The sequence below is a fragment of the Tamandua tetradactyla genome, chromosome 16 (genome assembly GCF_023851605.1).
Source record: "Tamandua tetradactyla isolate mTamTet1 chromosome 16, mTamTet1.pri, whole genome shotgun sequence".
In the NCBI taxonomy this organism is placed as follows: Eukaryota; Metazoa; Chordata; class Mammalia; order Pilosa; family Myrmecophagidae; genus Tamandua; species Tamandua tetradactyla.
Window position 1 is genome coordinate 79800501 of NC_135342.1, and position 25886 is coordinate 79826386.

A 25886-nucleotide genomic window follows, 5' to 3' on the forward strand; every position below is an offset into this window, starting at 1 on the left:
AGGACGGGGCGCCCCCGCCGCGGGCCACCCCGGGGTCCGGCACCCGCGGGGACCGCGACCAGGAGTGGAGGCCAGTGCCAGGGCCCCCTCCGGGACAGGGCGTCAGGCCAGCCGCCCCCGGGCACGTGGAGGAGGGGGTCCCCTCGAATGCCCACGTGGGCGCAGAGCCCAGGGTCGGCGGCAGGCGCAGGCGGAAGGGGGCTGAGAGGCCGTGGGTCCCCGAGGCTCGGGCCAGCGTCCTGAGGGGCATTCAGGACACTTGGCAAGGCCCTCCCGGGCAAGTGCCCACCGCAGAGGGCAGGAAAGGGGCTCCGTCGGGCAGGGCCACCAAGACTCCAGAGAGCAGGCCTCTGGGGGAGACACGCGGAGGCTGCTTCTCCTCTGAGGACAGCGACATCAACATCACCAGCGAGGAAGAAGATCGCAAGGAGCAGCCTTTCCTGGACCGCAGGGGCCCCCAAGAGAAGGAAAATGGTGGCCGTGTCCCTTGGGTTCCCCCGGAGAGCCGGCCTGGGCCACCACTGGAGGGCCTGTGCTGCTACATCTGTGGGTCTCTGCTGTCCCCGGCCTCCCAGCACCAGATCCACGTGCAGAAGCAGGAGAGGCTGGCCCAGGCCCCCTTCTTCCCCTTCCTGTGGCTGCACAGCCCGCCCCCCGGGGCGCAGCCCATCGGCCAGGGCGGCAGCACCCTGGTGTGCGCCTGCTGCTTCGCCTCCCTCATGCAGCAGTGGCAGAGCTTCGAGCTGGCCGATGTCCCCGTCCTGCAGCGGCTGTACGTGGTGCCCCTGAACCGCCACGCCCCCGGCCTGGCCTCCAAGGGCCCCCGAGCCCCAAAGGAAGAGGGCCTGCCCCCCAGGCCCCCGCGAGAGGCCTGCTACCTTTGCGGGGAGGACTGCACCCAGGATGCCCGAGCAGTGCCCTCCCGGGTCCTCAATGGCAGTGCCAGGAGCACCATGCACTTCCCCTTCCTGGGCCTCCTCCCCTGCCCCCCCAACGCCCGCGCCCCCAACAAGCACTGTGAGGTCCGCAGCTGCCCCAAGTGCTTCAGCATCCTGGAGGACGTGTGGGCCCTGTACCGCGCCTGCCAGAACGAGGAGCTCATCACCTCCGTGCAGGGCTTCCTGGGCAGGTACCACCAGGCCTTCTCTGACCCTGCCATCTCTGAGCCGCCCGCGTCGGTCCAGGGCGGCCCGGCGTCCATCTGCTACGTCTGTGGGGCTGAACTGGGCCCCGGCAAGGAGTTTCAGCTCAACGTGAACCCCTCCAGCCGCCTGGGCGAGAAAGAGCCCTTCTTCCCCTTTCTCACCGTGTACCCGCCTGCCCCGCACGCCAGGCCCGCGGATGCCACCGGCCTGGTGGCCACATGTGCACTCTGTTACCACGACCTGCTGGGCCAGTGGCTACAGCACGAGGCCCGAGGCGCCCACCATGCTGTCAGTGCCTGGTCGCGGCAGTACCACGTGGACACGTTCGTGTGCTTCTTCTGCCAGCAGGAGAAGAAGCGCTGTCTCGGGTTGAGGGCCGTGCGGGTGGCCCGGCTGCCCCTGTTCCTGTACACCTTGCGAGCGAGCCACAGCCTGCTGGTGGACGACGGACGACAGCTCATCATTGGTGCCTGTGTGGAGTGCGGGACCCTGGTGTGTGCTGGCCATGGACTTGGCCGCCAGGGATCCATAGGCTGGAGCTCCCCAGTGGCAGCGGCGACGAAGGTAAGCAGTGCATCCCGACTTGCCTCAGACTGTTCTTCTGAAATCTGTGCAGGGATGGGAGAGACCAGTTTCCATTTCCCTGTGGGCAGGAGTGTGCATTGGCTCTGGGTGGTGTGTCTCAGCAAGAGGTGCTCTCTTGGGTCACTAGGCTGGCTCTTGGTGGGTGCCTTGGCCTGGCTGAGGTCAGAAGACTTGGAGGGCCAGGAGCAGGCTTGTGGGAGAACAGGGCGCTGCTGCAAACAGTCGGCACAGAGCTGAACTTGAATGTGTTTGCTGCGGAATCTATCAAAGAGAGGAAGTTCATTGGCATGTCTGTTGTCCTCCTGATAACATTAGTAGTTAGTCCAGCGAGGCAGGTCTCAACATTTACCCTGTATGCAGCACATCAGAGGTGAATATGCCTCTCGGCTCTAACTCCCCCCAAAGCTAAGCTTTTCCCGAGTTTTCCAGCAGCAAGTCCACACTTTTCCTTTGAGACACTCTGCTTGCTTAACAGCAGCTAGAAACGGATTTCCAGACATGGGGGTGTGGGGATGCGGGGGACAGTGGCCTAAACAGACTTTTCCCCCAGTGGGAAGAGAGTCTTTCTTCTCTGCAAGTCAGCTGTGCAGGACGTGGGAGGGAGGCCTGGGCTTCTCCCTGTTTGCAGGCGCCTGTCTTCACGCTGCCTGCCCAGGAGGAGCCAGACGAGGCTCAGTTAATTTTGGATCCCGATTTGCAAGGGCTGAAGCAGGAACTGCCTGCCCCATGGGTCTGGGGAAGTGGCTGCCTGCAAGCTGCAATCTTTGCCTAGGCCTCCGGGGCTGTGGGGCCTAATTTCCACCGAACATTGAAACTGGCTCATTTTAATCAAATGCCTGGTAGCCAAGGGGTCTGCAGGGGGGCGTGTGGGTGGGAGGGTGTCCCTGTCCCTGTCCCTGTCCCGTGCAGGAATGGTTGTTCCAACTCTTGAACATTTCCTGATCCCGCCTCCCACGTGTGCACATGTATGCGTTTTGGGGTGGGGAGGGGTCCCCTTGTTATGTGTTCTCAGGTAGTTGCATCTGTGAAGTGCATGTGTTTGTCCCATCTGTGGCCCCACGCCCACATGCTCTGTCCAGGTTTCCCCTGACATCTGATTTAGACTTAAAGCTGCCTTTGGGGGCGTTGTTGGGAGCGCCTCTTATTTTAAACCAGCAGCATGTCGCCCCCGTGGCACACCCCGAGCCTCTCCTCTGCGGCCTGGGATAAACCAGCCGGCCGGTCGGGAGTCCGAAGAAGGGCAGTTCCCAGAGGAGCAGAGGCAGGAAGAAGAGCCTGGGCTTTGCAACAGGATGAACCTGGCTCCAATCCTGCCCCTCGCTCTTGGTAGCTGAGCAGCCGTGAGTAAGTGTCTTAGCCTCTCTGGGCTTCAGTTTCCCCGGCCTAGGAGGGGGAATAAATGCTGCCTGCCTTGTAGGGAAGTTGTGAGAATTACATGAATTGGGGGAATTTGAATGCTTCCGGGAAATCGAGTGGTGCCTGGTGGGACCTTCTTGTCCGCCCCAGTGATTCTTCCAGGATACAGGTGGATTCTGTGCACACCTCCTAGTCTACAGGGCAGTGCCAGCCTCGGGCTTGCAGGTGGGGCTGCCTCAGGTACCCAAAGCCTCCTTGATGAGACCTTTCAAACGAAGATTTCTCTGGGACCCATCCGCGGTGGGCTGGGTTCACTCGCGGTAGCGTCCTCCTTCCTGGGGGGTGGCTGAGATGCCGGCTCGGGGCCCACGCTGGTAGGAAGTCAAGGGGCCACAGGTACTGCAGCTCCCCAGCCAGCTGGGAAGGCAGGAGTTGAGGAGAGGGAGGGCCAGCTGGCAACGCAAGGCAGTGCCCCCCGGGAGGGACGGGCGTCTGCGAGGGCTCACTGTTGCGCTGGCTTTCTGTGCCATTTCTAAAGCAGGCCGTCTCTTCTGCTCCCTAAGAGGCCACCTTATTCCCATTTTACAGATGAATAAATCAAGACTCTGAGCAGTCAGGTGACCTCAGTAACCGCTGCAGAGCCAATAGGTGGTTGGGGTGGGTCTTGAACCCAGGACTCTTTGGACCGCTGTGCCCCTCTCCATGGTGTTACCTGCAGAAGGTCAAGCTGGGGGCGAGCCTTGGGAGGGGTGGGGCTGAGGGGTGGCTCAGGATGGGGTCAACAGGACGAAAGCCGTGGAGGCGCGGAGGAGCCAGGCAGCCTCCCAGGGCAGGAGGTGCCTGCCGGGAATGGAGGAGGAATAAGGTTTGGGAAGACCCAGAGGCCTTGAGAGTCAGGGCCTGGAGGTCAGGCTGCAAGCTCTTGGTCCAGGGGGGTAGTGAAGCGTTCCTGAGAGGAGGAGTGGACGGGGCGAGAAGAAGATCCACCCAGGGCTGGGCCGTGGCTGAGCGCCAGTGGGCGGAGGGCCATCGGGTCAGGCCTGGGTGCGGTGAGGGCAGCAGAGCGGGTGTCGGGCTGGGTTTGACTGAAGGAGAAGAGAAGCATTCAGTGGGGTGCCTGCTCTGCGCTGGGCGCTGTTCCGGACACTGGGGAGCTGGTGTCGAGCCCAGAGCCCACCCGCCCTCCCTAAAGCCAGCCCTTTCTGCCAGAGGGAAGTGCTAGGAAGTGAACCAAGCAGGGTGAGGTCAGCACCCAGCCCCAGGATGGCCACGGGGCTGGGAGTGACAGGATGAGTTTGCAGAGCCGGAAGTAAAATGAAGGGATTCCCAGCAGGGAACCCCGGAGGGGAGGCAGCGTCTGAGCTACCTGGGGAAGGCAAGGGGGGTTCAGGGGAACCCTTCCTGATGCTGGCCCCGGGGTTCCCGATTCCCACACACGTATTCCGTTTCTTTTTTTAGTGTGCGGTTTGAGAATTTGGGTGGGAGCGGCTGGGAGTATTGGAAGGTAGCTGCCGGGAAGCCCTGAGCTGGGACGGCATGTTCCAGAACCTCTGTGCCGCCTCCTGTGACTCCTCAGTCGTTTCCTGTGAAGTGTTCATTCATTAGTGAATCAACTTTAAAACACGAAGAAAGGAAATGTTTTTTTTTTTAAAAAAAAGCAAGAAAGAAAGGAAAGTAGGAGGGGTGTCACCTCTGATTTGGACTGTATCCGTGGCTTTTCTCTCCAGCTGGCTCCGGGTCCCCTGGACGGCCCTTTGCTCTATACGTGCCAAATACCCACTCCCAGCTTGGATAGGAAGTATCCGGGCTGGCTGGGGAGGGCTGCAGCCTACCCTCTCCAGAGCCTGGTCTGCCTTCCCCAAGGAAGAATCACAGCACCTGGGCAGCCCTGTGCAGCCTTGGAGAGACCCTGGGTTGGCCCAGAGTCTGGCTGATTTGAATCTTCATTCTGAGGGAGCTGGCTGTGGGACCTGGATAAGGCTCTCGCCCTCTCTGAGCCTCAGCTGCCATGCCCTGAGAAGTGGGTGTGGCATTCCCTCCAGAAGGCTTGTGCTGGGAACTGAGTGAGATGGCCTCACTGAAAGCTCTTGGTGCCATACTAATTTCTTCCCATCTCCCTGAGGTGCTGGTAACTGGCATTTGGTCTCTTGCTGGCACCCACAAGCTCTGAGGTTGGAGCCTCTGTCCCCCTCTCTGCTTTCTTTTGGAGGTGACATTTGGGGGATGTGATAATAACAACAGTGTCTTTGTAGAGTGCTGTCCATATGCCAGGCTGTGCCATGCCTTCCCTTGTATTTGTATATCTTCAGCCCTCACTGCCGCCCTGTGGGAAAGGTGCCCTTGGTCCCACTTCACAGATGAATCAGCAAGTCCAGATAGGTTAAGTAACTTGTCCCAGGTCACACAGCCAGTAATGGCAGGGCCAGCGTTGGACCCAGGCAGTCAGGCTCTGTGGTCTGTGTGCCACCCTCAACCCTGTCCTGCTTTTCTGCCCCCTCTGTACTCCAGCTGTGATGGTGACAGGGCCTGCAGGAGGGCCATGGCCCCCCTCACCTCCCCCCCCAATACCGCAGAGCAGCTTGTGGCAGAAGTTAGTTTGCATGGGGCAAAGGCCCCAGGAAGCCCCCACTGGCTGGCTCTGCCTTCCCCTGTTTCTCGGCCCAGCCACAAGCAGCGTCCTCTGCCTTTGCACCCCTCAGCGTGGCTCAGCTGTTCAGATGTCAGCACAGATCTTCCTTCTGCGGTTGGGGGAAGCCTGCCTCCCATCAGAGATGTGTGTGTGCCATCCGGTTTCTTGCCTTGTGAGCCAGTTGGCGGCCAGGCCGTCCTCCCCTCGTCTCAGGCTCTGTCCGGGGAGGCTTCGGGTGGATGGAGCGTGCAGCTGCTTACCTAACGGCGCCCCGGCCTCTCGCAGTGGGGATGTCCTGGCCAAGCCCCGAGCGTGGCCACCGAGCCCAGCACAGGTGTTGCCGTGCAGCCGCCCTGCTTTTCTGCACACCAGCATCTGAGGTCTGTCACCACCGCCCGTCAGGGGCCGCTCCGCACATCTGTTTCCTGTGTTTCCTGGTTATGTGTGCCCACTCGGCGCCCCACTCTTCAGGGAGGCCCCGGCAGCCGCAGCTCCTCAGGCTCACAGGGCACCTGGTCGAGGCTGATGGCATGGGGGAACCTTCCGAAAGGTGCCAGGGACGCGGCCTGGCTGGGGCTGACGTTGGTGTCTTCTCCCTGGCAGCAGCTGGAAAGTGACCTGAGCTTGAGGCCTTTCTCCAGCTCTGGCCACCTCCTCCGCAGGGCGCCGTGCTGGGCTTGCCCTGGCAGATTGGGAGCCATCTGCCCCAAGGAGTAAACTTGCCAGACGCTGCCCTGTCCTAAGCCCCGGGGGTGACTGGAGAAAACTGGGGAGGAGGAAGTAAAAGCAAAAGGTCTTCAAAACTCGGAAGGGGAAGGTGTGAAGGGGCAGGACTGGAGGCTTGGAGAGGACTGCGAAGCGTTCTGGTCCCTTCTCTGCTTAAATCTGTCTGGATTTCACGCTTGTATGACCTGTGCCTATCTCTGGAGAGGTGAGTTCACCTGTTTGAGCGTTTTTCTTGAGAACCTGCTGTCCTAACTCACCCCCTGCCAATTCAGGAATGTGGCTGGGGAAGAAGCTGCAGTTCAGATTTGTCTCCTGCCCCCGTGGCACGGTGGCAGTGGACAATATTTCTGCCCTCCAAGGAAGTGCATTTCAGGTCTTGGCTTCTGTTTTCCATTTAGCTCCAAAGGCAGTTGTGAAAGGATCCTCCATGCATCCACTCACACCTCCCACTCAAACCGGGACCTCAGTTTCCCCATCTGTCAGAATGAAAGGATTGGCCCTCTGGGGTCCCAGGTGCTTTGCATTTCACTAGGAAGTCTGTCTGGTCGAACTGTGTTGAGAAAGATCCTGAGGCTGGGTCTGGACTTGCTGGATTTATTGGCAGTCTCTGCTGAGGAAGCAGGAATGGAAACTGGTTCCCTCTTGTGATGTGGGGGTGGGGGGGGGAGTCCTAGGTTTTAAATTCATTGTGTATGGACCCTTAAACACAGCCTCCTCTGTCCTGTGGGTGGTAACTTGTTAGGTTTGGAGAAGTTGTTGGGGTCACTGCTTTCCTGCATAAGGACAGACAAAGCCATGACTCAACAGTACTTTTGACCATTTGTTTTTTCAGGAAAACAAGCTAATTAGATGTATAAATTTTGAAAGAAGTTCTAGCAGCCAGTTGCCAGGGACACAGCTGTAGTTCTACCTTCTGTCCCTTGTCCAAGGTTGCATGGATGCACATATTCTAACCATTAGCTTGATTCATGTTTGAGTGCCTGTGGGATACCAGGTGCCCTGTAAGCACCTGGCACCCCAGGGATGTATTGTGAAATCAGATAGCCTCAGACCTGACCATCCTCAGGGGTTAGAGCACCTGGCTGTGACCGTGTCGTGTGTTGCGTTCCGGCTGTACTGGGATCAGGGTGAGAGCCCATAGGAGGGTGGGAAACGGGGGTGATCTTGAAAGACTTCCTGGAGGAGGTGACATCTAAGCTGAGTCCTAAAGACCGAAAAGGGCTGTGTTTGGACTCCCTGGCTTGACATTCAAATCAGCTGGGACCTTTCAAAAATCCCAGTGACTCGGCCCCACCTCAGCCTGTCAAATCAAGATCCCTGAGGCGTTCTGGGAACCAGTGCTTCTTCCAGCCTCCAGGTGATTGTGGAGGGAGCTGGGGCGAGAGCTGCTGATAAAGGGCCCGGCTGGGCGTGCCGGAGTTTGGGGCTTTCATCTCCAAAACGAGGGCAGCTGTGAAAAGGATTCTCTTTACTCCTCAGGGCCTGGGGAATGGAGAGCCTTCTGTGTCCCAGGCCCAGTTCTAGGCACTGAGGCCCAGCAGTGAGCAGAACAGACAGCGTTCAAGGCATTTCCCAGGCAGTGGGGACAGTCAAGGGCTGTGCCGATGGTCTGCGGGGTGGCAGGAGAGAAATAGGGGGGTGCCACTGCATGAGGAGGTCTGGGCAGATGCCCCGATGGGGTCTGTGCAACAGCAAGGAAGCAGGAGTGGCTGGAGGGTGAGGCTGGGTGAGGACGGCAGGCCTGGCCCGGAGGAGCCGTTGTCCTTGCTTTAACTGATATGCTCTTCCCACCCATAATGCTGTATTAAAGTAGACAGCGCAGGGGCTTAGCATATGAGGAGCACTTTCATCACCCCGGAAAGAAGCCTTGTGCCCGTGAGCAGTCTCACTCTCATTCCCCTCCCCAGCCCCTGGTCATCCACTTTCTCTGTGCGTTTGCTTGTTCTGGACGTTTCCTCTAAATGGAATCGCGTAGCTGTAGCTGTTCACGTCTGGCTCCTTCACCGGTGTTGAGGCTCATGCGCGTTGTCGCATTGATCATGGCTTCTTTCCTTTTCAGGGCTGAATAATACTCCCCGGGGGGATGACCGCGTTTGGCTTCTGCCACCATCGTGGGCACGTGGCTGCCTCCTCGGTGCTGCTGCCCTGGCTGCTGGTGCACAGGTCCGAGTCTGGTCCCACCTGCAGGTCTCTGGCCGTGTGCCTAGGTGGAACTGCTGGCCATGTGATAATCTGTGTTCAGCCTTTAGGAGCTGCTTTCTACTGCCGGGTTTGGAATGCAACATGCCATGGCTCCTTGGAGCCTGGTTCCAGCTGCTCACCCACCACAGTGCCGCCTCCCACTGCTGGTCTCCGGACGTGGCACAGGGTCTGAAGGCTCAAGCTGGCCTTTTCTCCTGGGGGATGGATAAGGGGACAGTACTGAGCTGAGAAGGGCTGGAGCCTTCTCTTGGGGTTCTTGCCTTGGTCCAGCTGCAGCCCTGGGATGGGAAGCCCTGAATTCCGGTCCCGGTGCTAACAGTGACCTGGGGTGTGACCCTTCCCCTGTAGGTCTCAGTTTTTCCCTCTGTAAATGGGAGCAGCTGGGTGGACTCCATAAGGTGGAGCTCAAACCCCTCTTGTCCTTTCTTATCCTGTGGGCGAGAGTGGGGACGTGACAGGGAGAAGACCCCTGAGGGTGGGAGCTGGTGTTGGCTCCTTAAGCCTAGTGGCTGACACGTTGCCTGCCCCAGACACTTGTGGGCTCTTGTTCTCTGCTGCCTGACCTGTTTTGCGTGGAAACCCCATGTGAGATTGGTTGCTGAACTGGGTCTCCTTCGGGAGGTGCCAGCAGCCTCGTTGGCACGAGGGCTGAGAGCCAGGGTTTGGCCCAGCAGAGCCGGGCACGGCACTCAGGCACCTGGAGGCGCCTCTGGGGGCTGCTGTCTCCACCTGCAGGGGCCAAGGGTGGCATGGGGAGAGGAGGCCACCCAGGGCCCAGGGGAGACCCTGGCAGGCTCTGAGACCCCTGGGACCAAGCTGTCCTGCCCACAGGTTAGCACCACCTGCTGGGCAGAGCCGGGGCCAGGAGGGGCATTCGGGTTCTGATGACAGTTCCTCGAGGCCCAAGGCGGTGCCGGCAGCGGTGACGATGGTGACGCAGTTGACAGCAGTGCGGCACTCACTCCATGCCTGCCAACGGCTTTGCCTGCGCTCCCTCGGGCAGCCCCTCTAATGGTCTTAGAAGCTGGGCTCTGTTCAGATTCCCTTGTATGGGTGGAGAAGCTGAGGCACAGCGAGGGGAAGCGACTGGCCCAAAGCTGCCCCGCTGTGAAGTGCAGGAGCTGGAATTGGAACCCAGCCGTCTGGCTGTGGTGGCTATGCTTTTGAATGCTGCACGACATCGTCCTGAAACAGGGCACGAGGATGGGGCCCGTGGGAGATACAGGGCGCATCGGTGGGTGGGGAGGTGTGTGTGTGCGCAGTCCAGTGGGGGAAATGCCCAGGGGCCCAGCCAGGACCAGGCCTGGGCAGTATTTGGTGTCCTAAATGGGGAGGGCAGCTAGGGAAGGCTGCCTGGAGATGGAGGGCCCACGAATGGGGAGAATTAAAATAGGTGGCGAATCTAAAGGTGGAAAAAGGCTCTCCCTTCCAGAGTTCATAGGCCAGTCGTGTCAGTTTTTTTTCCCCCTATTTTATTCTCTAAATGGATTGCTTGGTGTTGCCTGTCAATTTATTACATTATAGGAGCCATCTCAGATTTTCAAAGGTATTTTCAGGTTGTCTTATCTCGCCACTTGAAAATGACTTGTGCTTTGTGATAGAAAGCCTGGCGTCAGGCCCGGCTCGCAGCTGCTCACGGATTGTCCACAGCTCCCCAGGCCCTCTGGGTCCTGACCCTTCGCCCACGGTGGCCTCGGGACCCTTCTGGAGCCCGACACTTCCCCAGCGGTCCTCTGCACCAGCTAACTTGGTGACTTTAGCCAAGAAGCTCCAATCCCACCCCACCTCGCCCCCGTGACGTGTCCACCGAGGCCCGGGAGCCCAGAGCCCCAGCATTAGCGAGCTGGGGGTGGGGTGGGGTGGAGGGTGGGGTGGCCCCTCCTGCCGTCCTGGGGTTAAATGGCCTCTGGCGGGCGCTGCTCCCCTCCCTCCCAGCCCTGGGTTAGCCCAGGGGGCTGCCGGCTCATCTCGCACGCCAGCTTCCAGAAGGGAGATGGTAGGAGGGGAGAGGGTCAGGAGATTTATACGGCACCGGTGTTTCATGAGCCTTAGCAGGCCCATAAACCCCCCTCCCGGCCTCCAGACGACAGGGTTTGCAGACGGGGATTAAGCGGCTTGTGCACAGCTTCTGGCGGCGGGGGCGGGAGTGGGGCCAGGGACAGAGGCGGCTGGGGGCCCACGGCAGGACCGGGACCTCCAGGCTTGGTGCCGTTCTCGTGTCCACACCCCACCCCGCAGTCCGCTCAGTCATTGCCCATTTCTGTTCTTGTGGCCCTATTCTTTACTCCCCACCGAGTCCTTAGGGCTCCCCTTGAATTCTTCCAGGGACAGGGAGCTCACTCGCTCACCTTTGATGGATCAGGAGTGGCAGCCCTTTCAGATGTCCTCTGCCCCCTTGGAGAGGTGGCCTAGGGAGCGCTGGGGACAGTCTTGGAAAGGGCCTGTCTACTTGTCCTTCTGGCTCTGGCTTATCGGTAGGGACGAGCGCTTCTCACTTCCAGTAACACTCCCGATGACATCTGACCACTCTGTCCCCTGTCCCTTTTCCCCACCTGCTTGGAGGCACATTCCAGATCTTGGTACCCCTGGGGGAGACAGGAGGACCACCTGGTCTGAAGTCATGCTCTCCCCTGGGGGGTGGAGGGACAGATTTTGAGCCTCCCTGATGTTTACTGAATTAAATGCTTAAGGGGTTGGAGGCTAGCATAAGGGGTTGGGGACTGTCATTTGTGGTGCATCTACTATGTGCCGGCCCCAGGGGAGGAGTTATTATTCCTATTTAAATATGGGCAGTTAAAGCCATGTATTTCCTTCTGGGAACTGCTTTAGTTGCTCCCCAGAATAAGTTGTATTTTCTTCATCATTCCATTTGAAATCTTTTCCAGTTGCCCTTGTGATTTCATCTTTGACCCACAGATTATTTCAGAGTGTGTTGTTTAATTTCCAGCACTCGGGAGAAATCTTAATACCTTATTTTTCCTGACTTCTGTGTTGCGAGCAGAGATGGTACTCGGTGTGATTGAGTGGTCTGTGAATCAGTGTGTGCTCCCTCTTGGTGAAGGAACCACGGGCACCGGAAAGGACACAGATGCTGCCGTAGTGGGCAGAGACCTCCAGGAAGGTCAGTGAGCCCGAGGGGACTGACAGTAGAGTGTTGTGATCCGTCTGTGAATTTACTGACTTCAGTTTGTCTGGTTGTTTTATCAGTGGCCGAGAGGAGGGGTGTCAAAATCGACTGCAGTTTGGATTTGTCTTTTCCTTCCTTTAGTTTTGTCAAGTTTGCTTTGTGAATTTTGAGGCTTATGCACCTTTGTGGTTATTTTGACTTCCTGATGATCTGGCCTTTTTATTGGTATGATATTATCTCTCTTGCTCTTTGGTGATATTTTAGTCTGGGAGTCCGTTTTATCTGCATTATCCCACCTGAAAATCAAGGGCTCTGACATTCAGACTCCCCTGAGACCACACAGCCGTGGGGGCTCAGACACAGGAGTCAAAATCATCCGCTTGGTGCCTGAGCTCCTCTCCAGTCTCCAGCCACTTTGGGGCTGTGGGGTCTGTGGGGACCCCCTCCGTGGTTGCAGGGGACCTGTGTCATCATGCTGATTGTCTGGAGGCCAGAGCTGTGACCCCACCTGCCCTCAGCCCAGGACCCCAGGACCCCTGGCCTCCTCCCAGAGCTCCCTCATCTTCTCCGTGGCCCGTCGGGAGCTCAGAGGAGCACATGTGGGGCAACTTCTAGAACGTTCTCCTCAGACGCTCTGGAGCTCCCGGCCTCATCTCCCCTTTCAGTGAGATTGTCCTGAATGCATTGGGAAGATCTTTCTGGGACCTTTCCCTGGGTGGCAGGAGAGACGGACCCCTGACTGGCTCCCCCATCCATGTGGGTCTTTCAGAGCCTCTGCCCCGGCCAGCCTGCAGCTCCTCTGGGGCCCTGGTCCCCAAGGAGAGCCACCGCTGCCTCCCTGGGGCATTCTGGGAAACTCCAGAGGACCCTGCGGTGGGTCGGGAGGGTGTTGCCTAGGAGATGTTTAGGAGGGCACTTGGCACAGCGAGGGGGGCAGCTCTGCCCTGAGCTGAAACGTGGAGCGTAGACTGGGTGCCGGGTTTGTTCACTCAGCAGAGACTCGTCCCTCCTGCGTGTGCAACACAGTGGGGTGAGAGGGCGGCACAGAGGACCAAGGACCCGGCCAGGTGGACGCTGTGGAGGCTGTGCATGCTGCGCCATGGTCGCCCTCCTCTGTGAGACCCAGCACTGCTGTACGTGCCAGCAGGAGGAAGCCATGCTCCTGGCAAGTGGACACGCCATCAGTGGGCAGACTGAGCCCCGTTTCAGAGGCGTCCCGGCGTAAAACACAGCCTGAGTCTTCACTCAGCAAACACGCCGATGGCGAGGTTGCTGACAGGGAAAGAGCCGTGACAGTCCCCGTCTGTTAGCTGTGTCAGGACCTCTCATTAGCTCTGGGACGAGGACTCTGGGAAGCATGTGGGGATTTGGCATTGTGCCTCTCCTGCTGGGTCCCTCAGGGTGACTTTGTCTTGACTCGGTCGGGCAGTGACCTTTGGGGAGCAGTCACCCTGGGATACCTCTTGCCCCTGTCACCTCCAGGTCCCCAGCTGACAGGCTGGCTCTACGGCAGCCAGGTGCCTGCGCCTGGGCCCCAGGGGCATGCCGGGGTCCCTCGTGATTCCAGCTGCTGCGGCACCTGGGCCGAGTCAGGCCGGCGGAGCACGGCATCAGTAGAGGCCGGGTGGGCGCGGGGCTCAGGGGCTCTCGCGGTAGGGGGGCCTCCTCAGCCGGGCCCAGGTCACGGGCAGGGTCAGGGCACCTGCCCATGAGCTCGGGTGCCCTGCAGACAGAGGTGCCCTCCTACTCTGGAGAGAGAGAAGCAAGGACATCCCAGACTTTTCCTACGACAGGACACTTCTCTGCCCAGTTTCATCTGATTCCCCTGCCATCCGCTCCAAAAAGGAGGTGTGTGTGGGGGGCGCTTTGGCCCCTCCTTTGATACGAGGTGCTGCTGGTCTCTCCATGGGGAGATGGGGCGCTCTGGCTGAGTACATTCTGAAGTCCACTCTCCACCACTTCCATCCTTGGTGGCCCTGGGCCAGTGTCCACTCTTCCCTGCGCCCAGGCCCCTCGCCCCTAAACAGGGAGCTCTGCTGACCTCCCGCAGAGGGCCGCGTGAGACAGGGCAGGGAGGCACCAGCTGAGGGCTGGGCAAGGGGTCAGGACTTGGGAAGTGGTCTCCATGGTGAACAGAGGCAGCGGGGAAGGGCAAGTGGGAGCTGAGGGCCCTTCACAGCCCTGGCCTCGAAGGCCCCTGAAGGCACACGTCCCGTTCCCTAACCCCCCATCTCCCATCGGGGCCCATCCTGGCCTCACGGGTGGACCCCTGCACCCCAGGCTCCTGCTAATCGTCCCTGAGCCCTGGCACTGACTGGAGGGAGTCAGGCCCTGTTCAGAGCAGCTGCCCCCAAGCCGTGGTGGCCAGGGGGAAGGCAGCGGGGGCAATGGGGAAAGCCGGAGGGCAGCCCGGGGGGACCCGGGATCTCGGCTCCCATCACTCTGAAACTGACTCCCAGTTTCTGAGGGTTGAAGGTGACATTCAGTCATTTGTGGCAGGTAGCAGGCCCGTGTTGCGTGACTACTCATCAGTCATTCTGAGGTGCCTGTTTCCTTGTCTGTACATGGGGACTAGGGCAGCGGCCGTGCCAGGGAGCTTGGCCTTAGTAAGTGCTCCGTAAATATTCCCTCATATCGCACGAGGCCTGCTATTGATTGTTTGGCTTCCTCTCCTCGGCCCCCAGTGTTCTGGAGGGAAAGCCGGGGTCAGGAGTTTGGGGAATGGAAAAAGACTCCCATGCTCACAAGATTCAATGCAAGACTCAAGATTCAACGACAAATTCAAGATTCAATGCAATATTCAAGATTCAAGATTCAAGGCAAAATCTGGTGCATCTATGCCTTTTTTCAGGAGAGGATGAGTAGTTTTTAATAGACTCTGGGGCGTGGGGTGGGGGGTTGTGACCCACAAAAGTTAGAGAACGGCTGTGACTGCTCATCTGCATGCACACTCAGACTTCCCGATGTGGGCAGACTCTTTGCCATTCCTCAAATTCACCATGCTTGCCCTTGCTGTCAAATCTTGACCCCTTCTCTTTCCCTCACACCTCTATTTTACATCCTTTCTGCTCCAGGAGCCGTTTTTTGCTCACTCTCCTGCCAGCCTTGGTCTCTTTATCCTTTTCTGATTGTCCTAGATACTTGTCTGGATGCAACTTTTTCACACTTGATCATTTTTATCCCTTTATTATATCTGGTCTCGTGTTGTCTTTGGATTGATCCATGTGTATAAACCCTGTCTCTTCAAACAGACAGAAAAATAGCTGGACTCGAGTTTTTCTCCATTGGTTTTTCCTGCTATACGTTGTATGCAGTATCCCTCGCCAGCTGTGGGAGTGGCATTCCTGGAAAGCACTACAGTTGGCAAAACCACAGTTGGCAAGATCAAAGTCTCAGAGAAAACAGGAGGTTAAAGCAAAAAAACAATATAAACGGCATTAAGTATATGTTTTTAAAAGCCACAGTAAATAAGAGTTCTTGAAGACATCACCGCCAAAACAAACCAGCTTTGTCCACATTTAAAAACCTATTCCAGTCAGTAACCTTTTCCTGAGTTACCTTCTTCAGCGGATGGGAAATTTGGCTGCTGTTTCAAAGTGCTGAGGGAGGATTCTCCCTTGAGGTTTATTTCTTCTTGAGATAGCTTTGGTCATTTTTGTTTTTCAGGGAAATTGTTCCTTTTGTTTAGGTTATCGAGTTAATTGGCATAAATGGCTCATAATGTTCCCTTATTAGTCGTCTGATGTCTGTAGGTTCTGTAGTGATGTCCCCTCTTTTGTTCCTGTTATTAGTAATCTGTACCTTCTGTCTCTTTCTTCTCTATCAGTCTAGCTAGGGGTTTATCAATTTTATTGAACTTCTCAAAGGTTTATGTTTTAGAGACTGTCCCTCTTTGAAGTGTTTAAACCAGTCCTTTCTGAAGTAATATCTATTGCACTTGCAGCTTCTCTTGCCCCATTTTTGCAAGTCTGGACAAAATGTTTGTGTAACCACCAGGTCTTTTCCAAGTTATCTGTGAATAAAGGCATGCTTTCTAAGCCCGATCTTCTCTCTCTATCCTGAGCTGGTGGTGTTTGAATTGATCTCCCTCTGTCAGCTTGCCCTGGCATGTCCTTTTGTTTGAGGGGATTTTATCAAACCTTGGAAAAGCAAGAAAGGTTACTAGACTTAAATAATTTTTTATGCAGGGAAGAAAAGTGTGTTACTTCACAACTACTGATTGTGAAAGATTGCTGGCTCTCCTATATTAGTGGTTCTGTTATTTGAAACATATGCATTCAATACTGCTATGCTTCATTACTTGATATACAAAGTCTCTACTGTTTAAAACACATTGTCCTTTCATGCTTGTGCTACAAAATATACTTTCTCTGTTACTTTGATTGAAACTGTTTCTCTTTCTTTGCATTTATGACAAATCTCAGAGCATCTCTTTAGAATCATGGAAGTGGGAAGGAAGCTTAGAGATCATTGAGTCTAACACCCCCACCCACCCCCCGCTTTACCAAAGCAGATCCAAAGTCCAGGAAGGAAAAGGGGTTTGCCCATGACCACAAAGTGCATGAGAGGCCGAGGCTTGGCGTTGGTGCCCAGTGACGTTTCTATTTCATCAACCAAGGCTACCCGCCTAGCAACAGATGTTCCACTGTGATGGTTATGTGCTAGCAATTTGAGGGTCTGGGGGAGGGCAGTCCCAGCTCTCAGGCCCATTCAGCAACCCCAGCCCAGGGCTCACTGGGGGATCTCACATGTATGTGGCTGGACAGGTGAGCAGCATTCTGTGAACCCACCATCCTTCCCCCGTGCCATGCAGGGACCCCTTGTGTCCTCTCAGCCCCAAGCAGTTTCTTCTCTGTGAATTGCTCTCTTTGTTTTAAATATACTTTTAATAGCAGTTTTATTGAGACACGATTCACGTCATAAAATCCACCTATTTAAAATGTACAGTTCCATGGCTTTTAGTATATCTGTGAGTTGTGCATTCAGTGCCACCATCTAATTCCAGAACATTTTCATCACCCCAAAAGGAAATTCTGCACCCATTAGCAGTCACTCCCCATGACCCCCATCCTCTAGCCCCTGGCACCCCTGAATCTACTTTCTGTCACTATGGATTGGACTGTTCTGGTCCCTTCCTATAATCGGAATCATACCATATGTAGTCTTTTGTGACCGGGTTTGTTCATTTAATATCAGGATTTCAGTGTTCATCCGTGTTGTAGCGTGGATCAGGGCTTCATTCCTTTTTATGGCCAAATAATATTCCATCGTATGGATGGACCACATCTTATCTTATCTACCCGTTCATCAGTTGATGGGCAAAGGGTCATTTCCACCTTTTACGTATCATGAATAAACAAAAGTGGAAACAACCTTTTGTTTACTGTGACATTCGTGCGCAGGTTTTGCGTGGGCAGATTTTCCCTTCTCTTGGGTGTATACCTAGAGTGGAAATTCTGGGTCATATGGTAACTCTATGTTTAACTTTTTGAGGAACTGCCAGACGGCTTTGCAAAGCGGCGATCCTATTTTACATCCCCACCAGCAGCGTATGACGGTTCCCATGGCTGATTTGCTTTCAAAGGAGGAAAAGAGCAGTTAGGCAGGTAATGTTTATTTTCATAAATATAGCAGTGCGCATATAATAAACACCCAAGTTCTTTTCTGTCTTTGAGTTTCCATATCAAACGACTATTTTAGTGCAGTTTTTTTTTTTCAGTTTGAAGGTGACACATCCCAGCGCTAACTCTTACTGTGTGGTCATGAGCCAATCACTTAGCCTCTCTGTGCCTTGTTTCTTTGTGGAATGTCTGCGATTGTATCCTCTCGAAGAAAGGGTTATGTGAGCTAACATTCGCTGGGAGTCGGCTCTCAGGAAGCCCAGCCTAAGTGCTAGTCGGCCCCTTTATTATTATTATTAATGTTATTACATTATTGTTGTGAGAATTTTGGAAAGTACCAAAAGGAATAAAGGAGAAATCACACCCCAGCCTCGCAGCCCAGAGGCAGCCGTGGAAACGTTTTCCTGTTTCCTCCTGGGCATTTTTCAGTGATTCATTTTACCAGGCTGATATGAAAATCAAAGTACGGTTGTGCATCGTGCTCTTACTCACTTCATGTCCCTGCATGAACATCTCCCCGGTGTTGGTGTAAACTTCGTTTTTGCTTCTGTGTGATAGATTCAGCAGCAGAAGGGCTGTGACTTAGCTGTCCCTGCTGGGGCTGGGCTGTCTTTGCCTGTCACATGGATTTAATGCCACGTGAGCCTTTGGCTTGAAAGAGCGCCCCGACGTCCTGACAGCTGGGCCCTTGGGTGGTGGGTACGGAGCGATGGCCTGGGGGGACTTAGCCCCTAGCAGAGCATCGGGGGTGGGCATGGAGGCAGGGAGAGGGGGGCATGGGGAGGGGAAAAGAAGCAGGGAAACAAGGAGGCTTTGTTTGACAGTTTTGACTCGTTGCCTGTATCTGTCGTGTTTTAAGTTGAAATTTGGAAACAGAGACTAAAAAAAGAAGTAATAGAAGTTACCTGTAATTGCACTGTGCAGCTCTGCCAGCCTTTTTTTTTCCTGTGCACACACCTTCACACACATACACACACACACACACACACACACACACACACAAATACTGTAAGTAGGCTCGTACTGTATGTTGTGTTTTCTAGTTATTTCCACTTAGGTCGTCATGAATATCTCTTAGAGAAACTGTGGAATATCAAGTATGAGACTGTGAACCCTGCAGCAAGGGTTGAAATCTGGTTTCCGCCTCTTACCAGCCGTGTGTTCTGGGCCAGTTATTTAACCTCTCTCCATCTGATGCTTCTCCAGCTGTAGAGTGGGATTAGTAGCAGAACTCACATCGTAAGGCTGTTTTGAGGATTAGACAAGGTGGAGCATGGGACAGTGGTATGTTGGCCGCTACTTGGTTTCTGTGTTTCTCGGAATCTTCTAGAATCAGAGTCTTCTAGAATCGGGGTTTTATTGACTGCAGAGTGTTTGCTGGTCCCCTGTGGTTGGACACCCAGGTTGTTTCTGGCTTTTCAGGGTGAGTGGCTCTGCAGTAAGCCTTCCTGAGTCTCGTCTGCCCCTCTCTGGCTCCACGCAGGGCCTGCTCCCCTCCCTTTGGCCAGCGCTGCGGATCTCCTGGGCTGCCCCGTCGAGCGTGGCCGGGTCCATCGGGAGCTGGGGGCTCCTGGCCTCTACATGGCCATGCAGCAGGTACCTACAGGAGATGTGAGATGAGAAGGGGAAGTTTTCCTTGGCAACCTCTGGGCGGCTTCCCTTGGTGTCTGTAGGAAAGGACTTGGGCAGGAGGGAAGTGGGCACAGGGCGGGCGTGGGGGGAACCCATCTCAACACCTGGGCCTCGGCTGGAAGCCACCTGGGCCCTCTGGGGAAGGAAGCAGGATTTGAATAAATGCCTTCATAAACAGAAGTGAGCCCTGCTCTTGGTTCCCTGGGCAGAGTGAGGGCGCCCAGCCTGGCTCCTGATTGCTGGAGGGCGAGAGAGTCGGCGAGGAGCCGCTCCAACTGTTGGCAAATCTCGATAAAGCCTCTGATGCTTGGGGGGCCCTGGGGAACCCCCTGGTTACGGCGTACCCAGCTAACGGGCTTCGGATGGGTTTGCTTTTCTGAGCTATTAAGAGCTTGTTAAAAGAAAAATAAAAATTATTGAGCACCTACTACGTGGTCATTCAGTTTTTCACCACTCCATATTGTGCGCTCTGGGCTAGGCCTGAAGCTAGCCACTGGGGATGGGATATAAATTCACCATCGCATAGATGGCTCGTAGTATTCCTGAAATATAGATGGTAGCCTATTGTAAACATAATATAGATGTGTTTAATTCTGAGGTCTTTGTGGATCCATTGTGGTTGTAAGCAGCAGTTTCCCCACAATGCTATCGTCCTGCTAAATGATAATGTAACATCACAACCGGATATCAACAGACATGACGCACCAATCTTATCCCCGGTTTTACCTGCAGTTATTTGTGTGTGCCTGTGTGCCTGGGTCTGTCTGTCTGTAGCCTATTTCATTTTACAGAGAGGAAATGAGGCTCTGAGAGGTCAAGGGGCTTAGCCTGGATCAGGCAGCCAGAACGTGGCGGGACTGGCCTGTACAGCCAGGTGTTCTGACTCACCTCCCAGAATTACTGCGGGAAAATCATCAGCTTACGCTTGGCTAGTTTTCTTGGACTCTGTAACCGCAAGCTGTGACCCAAGACCCCTCTTTGCACTTCACAATCCACAGATGAGAACCCTAAGATGTTGGTGCTGAGATGCTGGTGGCTCCATTTCAGAGACAAGCAAACTGAGCCTCAGAGACATTGAGGGGTTTGCACACCGTCCCCCAGGTGGTCAGAGGCTGGTCCAGGACTGTTTTTCTGGTCAGCCCTTGGCAGTGATCCCAATGAGACTCTTTTTCCAAGAGGGGAAAAAGATTGCAAATGTCAGGGTCAGCATTCAGATTGGTTACCAGGGAGACAGTGGGGGCATTCTGGAAGGTTCTTGAGCAGGAGATGACTCTGGAAGCATGGGAGGCGACCTTGGGCAATTAGCATGCTCCTGAGTGTGTGCCAAAGAACACTAATGACTCAGGATGTTGGGAAGAAATGTTTCCCCTTGCTCACATACATTTGGGAAACAGTAGATTAAAGAAAACTAAACACGGTTCATGGAAGCAGGACTTTTCAGTGCCTTTAAAGTACCGATGTGTACTGTGACCCTCTAGATGAGGACAGACATTTGTTCTGCACAAAGCATTTCATCGCAGTGTTTAACAAGATGCTCTCTCCAGCGTGCCTTCCCATCAGTGAGATTCTCAGGTCCTGCGGACAGGGCTGGAGTAGGGGGACATGGCCTGGCCGAAAGCATACTGGGTGGCTGTAGCTCAGGTGGGACCAGTCATGGGCCCAACGGCTTCCCAAAAGATGAACGTGGAGGCTCCTTCCAGCCAGGACTTACTTGGGGGATCATGTGAAGTGCAAAGAGCAGGACACAGTCCCACATCTGCCATGACCACAGCCGCATGCCTCTGCATATGTGCACGGATGGCGAGGGGAGAAGCACGTCCAGGCAAAAGCAGCTGTGGGATTTCAGGTGATTTATTATTTTTAATATAAGGAGTGTGTGTGTGTGTGTGTGTGTGTGTGTGTGTGTATGTTTAATCCAACAAGAGAGCTTTGGCTCCATTCACTGGGGCAATAAAAAGCCACTGTGTGTTTGCAAAGCAGGGCCTGAGGGCGACATAACAAAAATGGTTTCAAAAGAAAGATTAGTCTGAGTGGCACTGGGCAGCCAAATTGGAAGGGGAAGGGGAAACTGGAAGAAACCAGGTAGGAAATGACCACGTGGTAGCTGAGCCATGAGAGCTGGAAGTGGTTTCCTGCTTCCCCTTTTCTTGAGGCCCAGAGAGGTTAAGGCACTTGCCCTGAACCACACAGCTGATGGGCTGCTGAACCAGCACTTGGAATATTGCCATGTGGCACGTATGTTGAATCCATCTTCTTCTGCTTTACCATTTGGGGTATCCAGTGCCAGTCTCCCCTGTAGAAATAAGAACTCAACTGTGTGTATACGTGTGACTCAGGATGTCCTCTCCGATGTGACAGTGAACAATTCCCCGCCCCCCCAGGAAGGGGAAGCTTCAAGGAGACCCCGAGCGGGTGTGACCGGGAACGTCACAGAATGGGCAGAAAGCATGGGAGAGATCCGGCTGTGTTTCAAAAGTTAGCAGCTGCTATTTATGTTGTTTCCCACGCACAGCCCCTTTGGGGCCAGATAAGTTCAGAATTCAGAATTGTTCAGGCCCTGTATAGGTGCCGTATTTTATGGGCTACCCCAGTGGGTTTTGGAGCAGCACCTGTCATCAAACCTGGCAGTGTTTCTAGGGCAAAGTATGTGCATATTCGTACCCAATGCGGGGTGGGGGGGTGGGAGAATATGAGGCTAAAAATAGAAGGGCAGTTAAGGAAAACTTATGGTTTTTAGAATTTTTTGGATTTGGGGATCAGGTTAGGATTGTCTTGGCTAACGAGATGTCCATGGATATTGAGTAATTTGTCTGGAATATTCTGGTTTTTGGTGTTTGGGAAGAGAGAAGGCCCCTCTCCTTCCTGAATATTTGTGTCTATTTGAATATAGAAAAAGGTAGGTAACGGCCTGCTTCAAACTGTAAACAGGGCTCCTTGCACAGGGAAGGAGAGGAGAGAGAAAGGGAAGTGATTTCCTTTTTAGTCACATGTCCCTATATTGTTTGACTTGCTACCATGAGCATGTGTAACTTTTTTAATTTTAGGGAAAAAAAAAAGAAGAAAACAGTGGCCCTAGTGGTGCCCAGTGCTTGTCTTGTGCCAGGGGATGTGGGGAGATTTGTCTCCATTGGACCCCGAGGCTGCATGGAGTCAGCACTGCTTCCATAACGGGTGGGACATGGACGTCCTCTCTGTCCACTGACAGTGGCCAGGACTGCTCATACCTGGAGCGGCCACCTGGACAAGTCTAGTGACATGTCATCCTTCTGTGCAAACACGCCCCTGGGCTGGGAGGGAGGGTGTCTGCGTGTTTAGACGTGGTAGGACCTGCTGGAATTCGCATTCCCTTATTCCAGAGCTGACTGGATCTTTAAAGATCGGTAAAACCCATTTTGAACTGAGTTGAAGGGCCGTCCCATGCCTCGGTTTCTCCTGAGGATGCTGAGGAGTATATGTCCACTGCCCTGGGAGGCCATGCTATGTTGGGTGGCGAGCACTGGACAAGGAGTCTGGAGACCCAGTACTGGATCCCCCGGCTGCCTGGCGACCTGGGGCCAGCCACTTACCCCCTGTGTTTCCTGCAGGGTCAGGTGAGGGGCTGAGTGCGACCCATGCCCTGAGTGGCCATTTACTGAACCCAGGCCCGGGATGGACAGGGTGGCCCTGGGTGGTGGGGGACTGCTCAGCTGGGTGGGCAGTTTCAGGTCAGCGTGAGGAGAGCTGGGCTGGGGGAGGGCAGTGGGGATGCAGGGAGCACTCTCCACTCCCATTCTCTTGGGGAGGAGCTGGGGAGGCTCAGGACCCCCCGGGGCCCTGGCCTTCCCCGAATCCTGACTCTACATCTGAAATCCAAACGGAGTTTAGGGCCTAATGTCCAGAAGGAGCCAGCAGTGCTGCTTTAGAAGACTGGGCTCTGTATGGCTCCACCTGCCGAAGGACCGGCCCTTCCCATCCCTGGGTCAAGGGGATCTTGGTCCAGTGGCCTGTCTCAAGTAGGCAGCAGCCCCTGCTTGCACCAGAGCGCCGCCCCCCGGACTGGGCTAAGGAGGGTGGCCTCGGGCCCCTCCCTGCCTGGCCTATGGGTCTGAGGAGGTGGGAAAGGGAAGGGAGATGGGAAGCCATGGCCACCTCCCGCTTCCCTGTGGCCCATCCTCCCAGCGGCCTCTGCTGTGACCTTCACAGCCACAGGAGCCCACGTGTCCTGGCTGTGAAAGGGAGGGAGGAAAGAACTTCTCTCTGTTGGCTATATGCATGAATGAATGAGGGAGGCGCTGGCAAAATACATGCATTTGTTCAGCCAGTGTTTCCTAAGCACCGCCTGGGGGCCAGGCACTCTTTGGGGTGGGGGCACAACTGTGAGTGACACGGAGTCAAGTCCCTGCCCGCGGTGGGAGATGGACAATAAGGAATAAGTGAGCATCCCACGTGTCCAATGGGGCCATGGTGGCCTGAGCCTGGGGCACTGACCCCAGGGCCGGAGGGGTGTCGCATCTTCCCCAGTGCCCGGGACAACCCCGAATGGCCAGGTCCTTTCTACCCTGAGTGGGAGAGGCCACATACCCCTGTCCCCCTTGCTGCACCGCCTGCTCCCTGGGTTTGGGTCTGGGCACTGCGCTCCCGGCCGGACCTCTCCTGTTTTGACCCCGTGCTAGCCGGGGTGTGGGGTCCCTTCCATCCAGCCCGGGCGGGGACCCGCCTGGACACTGGGTCCTCTAACCAAAAGACTCGGCAAGGGAAAGGGATTTATTTTGAAATGTAAACAGCCTCTCCAATCATAAAAAACAGAGGGTCCCGCTGTGTTTATTTCACCAAAGGCACATTGGTTTAGCTGTGAAAAGAGACGCGCCTGTTCCCCCAGGCCCCCGCCCCCACCTCCCTTTATTTCCGGGCATAAACACGCAGCTTTTTCTTGTCTGTCAAATGTGCTTTGGGTGGGAACGCGGCATTTGCGCCTCTGGGCTTTTTTTTTTTTTTTTCCCCTCCCGTGAAATCTAAAGTTTGGGAGTCCAGGGTCCAAGGAGGAGTCAGCTGGGGACGTTCTGTCCAGAAGATGCCCTTTGTCCCCTGCGGGCAGGCAGGGGTGACGTGACCAGGAGATGGAGCCAACCCTTGTGCTGGTGGCTTGAGAGCAGCAAGAGGCCACCGTGGGAGCGCGAGCTGGGGACAGCGGGTCCGGCCGCTGTGGGAGGACAGGGATGGACTGGGCGTGGCGTGGGCGGGGCCGGGACTGGGTGGGGCGGGGCGGCCGGTGGGGCGGGGCGGGCTCCTGGGCCCGGAGGCGGCAAAGCCGACCCCACCTGACTGCGCCCCATTCTTTTTTTTCTTTTCCTAAATAAAAATAGCAACATTCTGTCTCCCTCCCTTGCCTCCTCCCCCGGTTGTCTGAGGTCGTCCCTCCTCTCCCTCACCTGCTCCCCTTTCCTTTCACCTTCACATGCGCCTGGACTCATTTTTCTCACCTGAGGGTTCCTGTCCTCGCCTGCTGATTTTTTCATTCCAATGGGGCAGGAACTTCTTAAAGCATCTCCTGGCTTTCCCATACCTTGCTGTTCACATTTAATATGTGGGAAAACATCTGTGGAGTGTTTTCCTGAGGACTGTCCATTCCAGGGGCGAGAAAATGAGGAAACTTTGCTGGTAGAGGTTGCTCGACTTCCCCCATGTCATACAGATGTAAAGGGCAGAGGCAGGACTCAAACTCGCGATGCTCATCCCTCACCCCCCCACCTCTCGCCCCCGTGCCAGTGTGTCCCGGGTGGGAGCTGCAGCTTTAACACACGGTGGTTAATTTTAAAACCATCTGCAGCCCTGGCATTAACTGACAGCGCATGACATGGAGACAATGTTCCTTTTTTGAATTTGCTTTTAGTCCTATTTCAAGGAGACATTTCCGGGGCCAGCTTGTTAAGCAAATCTCTAATAATTTCTAATCAACCTTTTTAACAGGCTGCGAGCTTTCAGCAGGGAGAAGCTTCTAGATAGAATTATGTCACATTGCTTTTGTTTTGATTGTGCAGGCCCATAACCTCCTATCTGAAATTCTTGGGACTAGAAATGTTTCTCTTTTTTAGACTTTAGAAAGTTAATATGGGCCATATACTGTATATTAGTCAGCATCCTTTGTAGAATATATATGTGTGTGTGTGTGTGTGTGTGTGTGTGTGTGTATTTAGTTTTCAGAGCTTTTTGGATTTCAGAATTGAAGGTGAAGAAGGTGGGGTTTTGTAATGAAATCCCTAGATACGTTTTAGTGCCCGTTTGTAGCTGGAAAGTGACACTGGGTTTATATATTCAGAAGGTTTTGGGGGAGTGAGTTGTAGAAGGAACGACTTCAACTGGGTGGTGGTCCCGGTGCTTGGGGAAGGTGGGGTGAGGGGCTGAAGCTCAGCAGGCCCCACCCAGGCCTGGGTGGCCAGTGGGCGGCGGTGGATCTGGGGCCCATCCTGTCCCTGGGGATGAGCTGGGAGCAGACCTGGGGCTGGCTGGCCGCCCACACAGGGGGATGGAGCCTCCCTAGTCCCAGGTGCCTTCTGGCCCTGGCACTGTCCCTGGAGGGTACCCAGCTGCCAGGGCCCCTGGAGCCTCCCACAGGCTGCACCTCCTCCCCCGGCCCTGCCATGGTGCCCCAAGGAGCCTTGGGGCAGAGTTCCCCCATGTGGAGGACACTGGCCCTGGCAGCCACTACTGTCACCAACCTGGGCATCCTAGGCCCCTGGCACAGTCACTCAGCTGTTGTGGAGCTGGGGTGGGAGGGGGCGGGGGGGGGGGCGCAGAGCAGAGCCCAGTGGGGGGAACCACAGGGAAAGGAGGTCGAGACCCTTCCTGAGTGTGCCCTGGGGGTTCAGGGGGACAGATTGGGGTTC

The 25886-nt window shown here is 55.4% G+C and overlaps 1 protein-coding gene across 3 annotated transcripts in view; it reads left to right on the forward strand.

Moving 5' to 3' along the window:
• The first annotated feature begins 99 nt into the window (after nucleotides 1-99).
• GSE1 (Gse1 coiled-coil protein) overlaps nucleotides 100-25886 on the forward strand; it is a 399288-nt gene continuing 373501 nt past the window's right edge. For all 3 annotated transcript variants that reach the window (XM_077133217.1, XM_077133218.1, XM_077133219.1), the window contains exon 1: nucleotides 100-1709. In XM_077133217.1, coding sequence (XP_076989332.1) covers nucleotides 720-1709 — 990 coding nt within the window. In that variant the 5' untranslated portion in view covers nucleotides 100-719. The remainder of the gene's footprint in view (nucleotides 1710-25886) is intronic.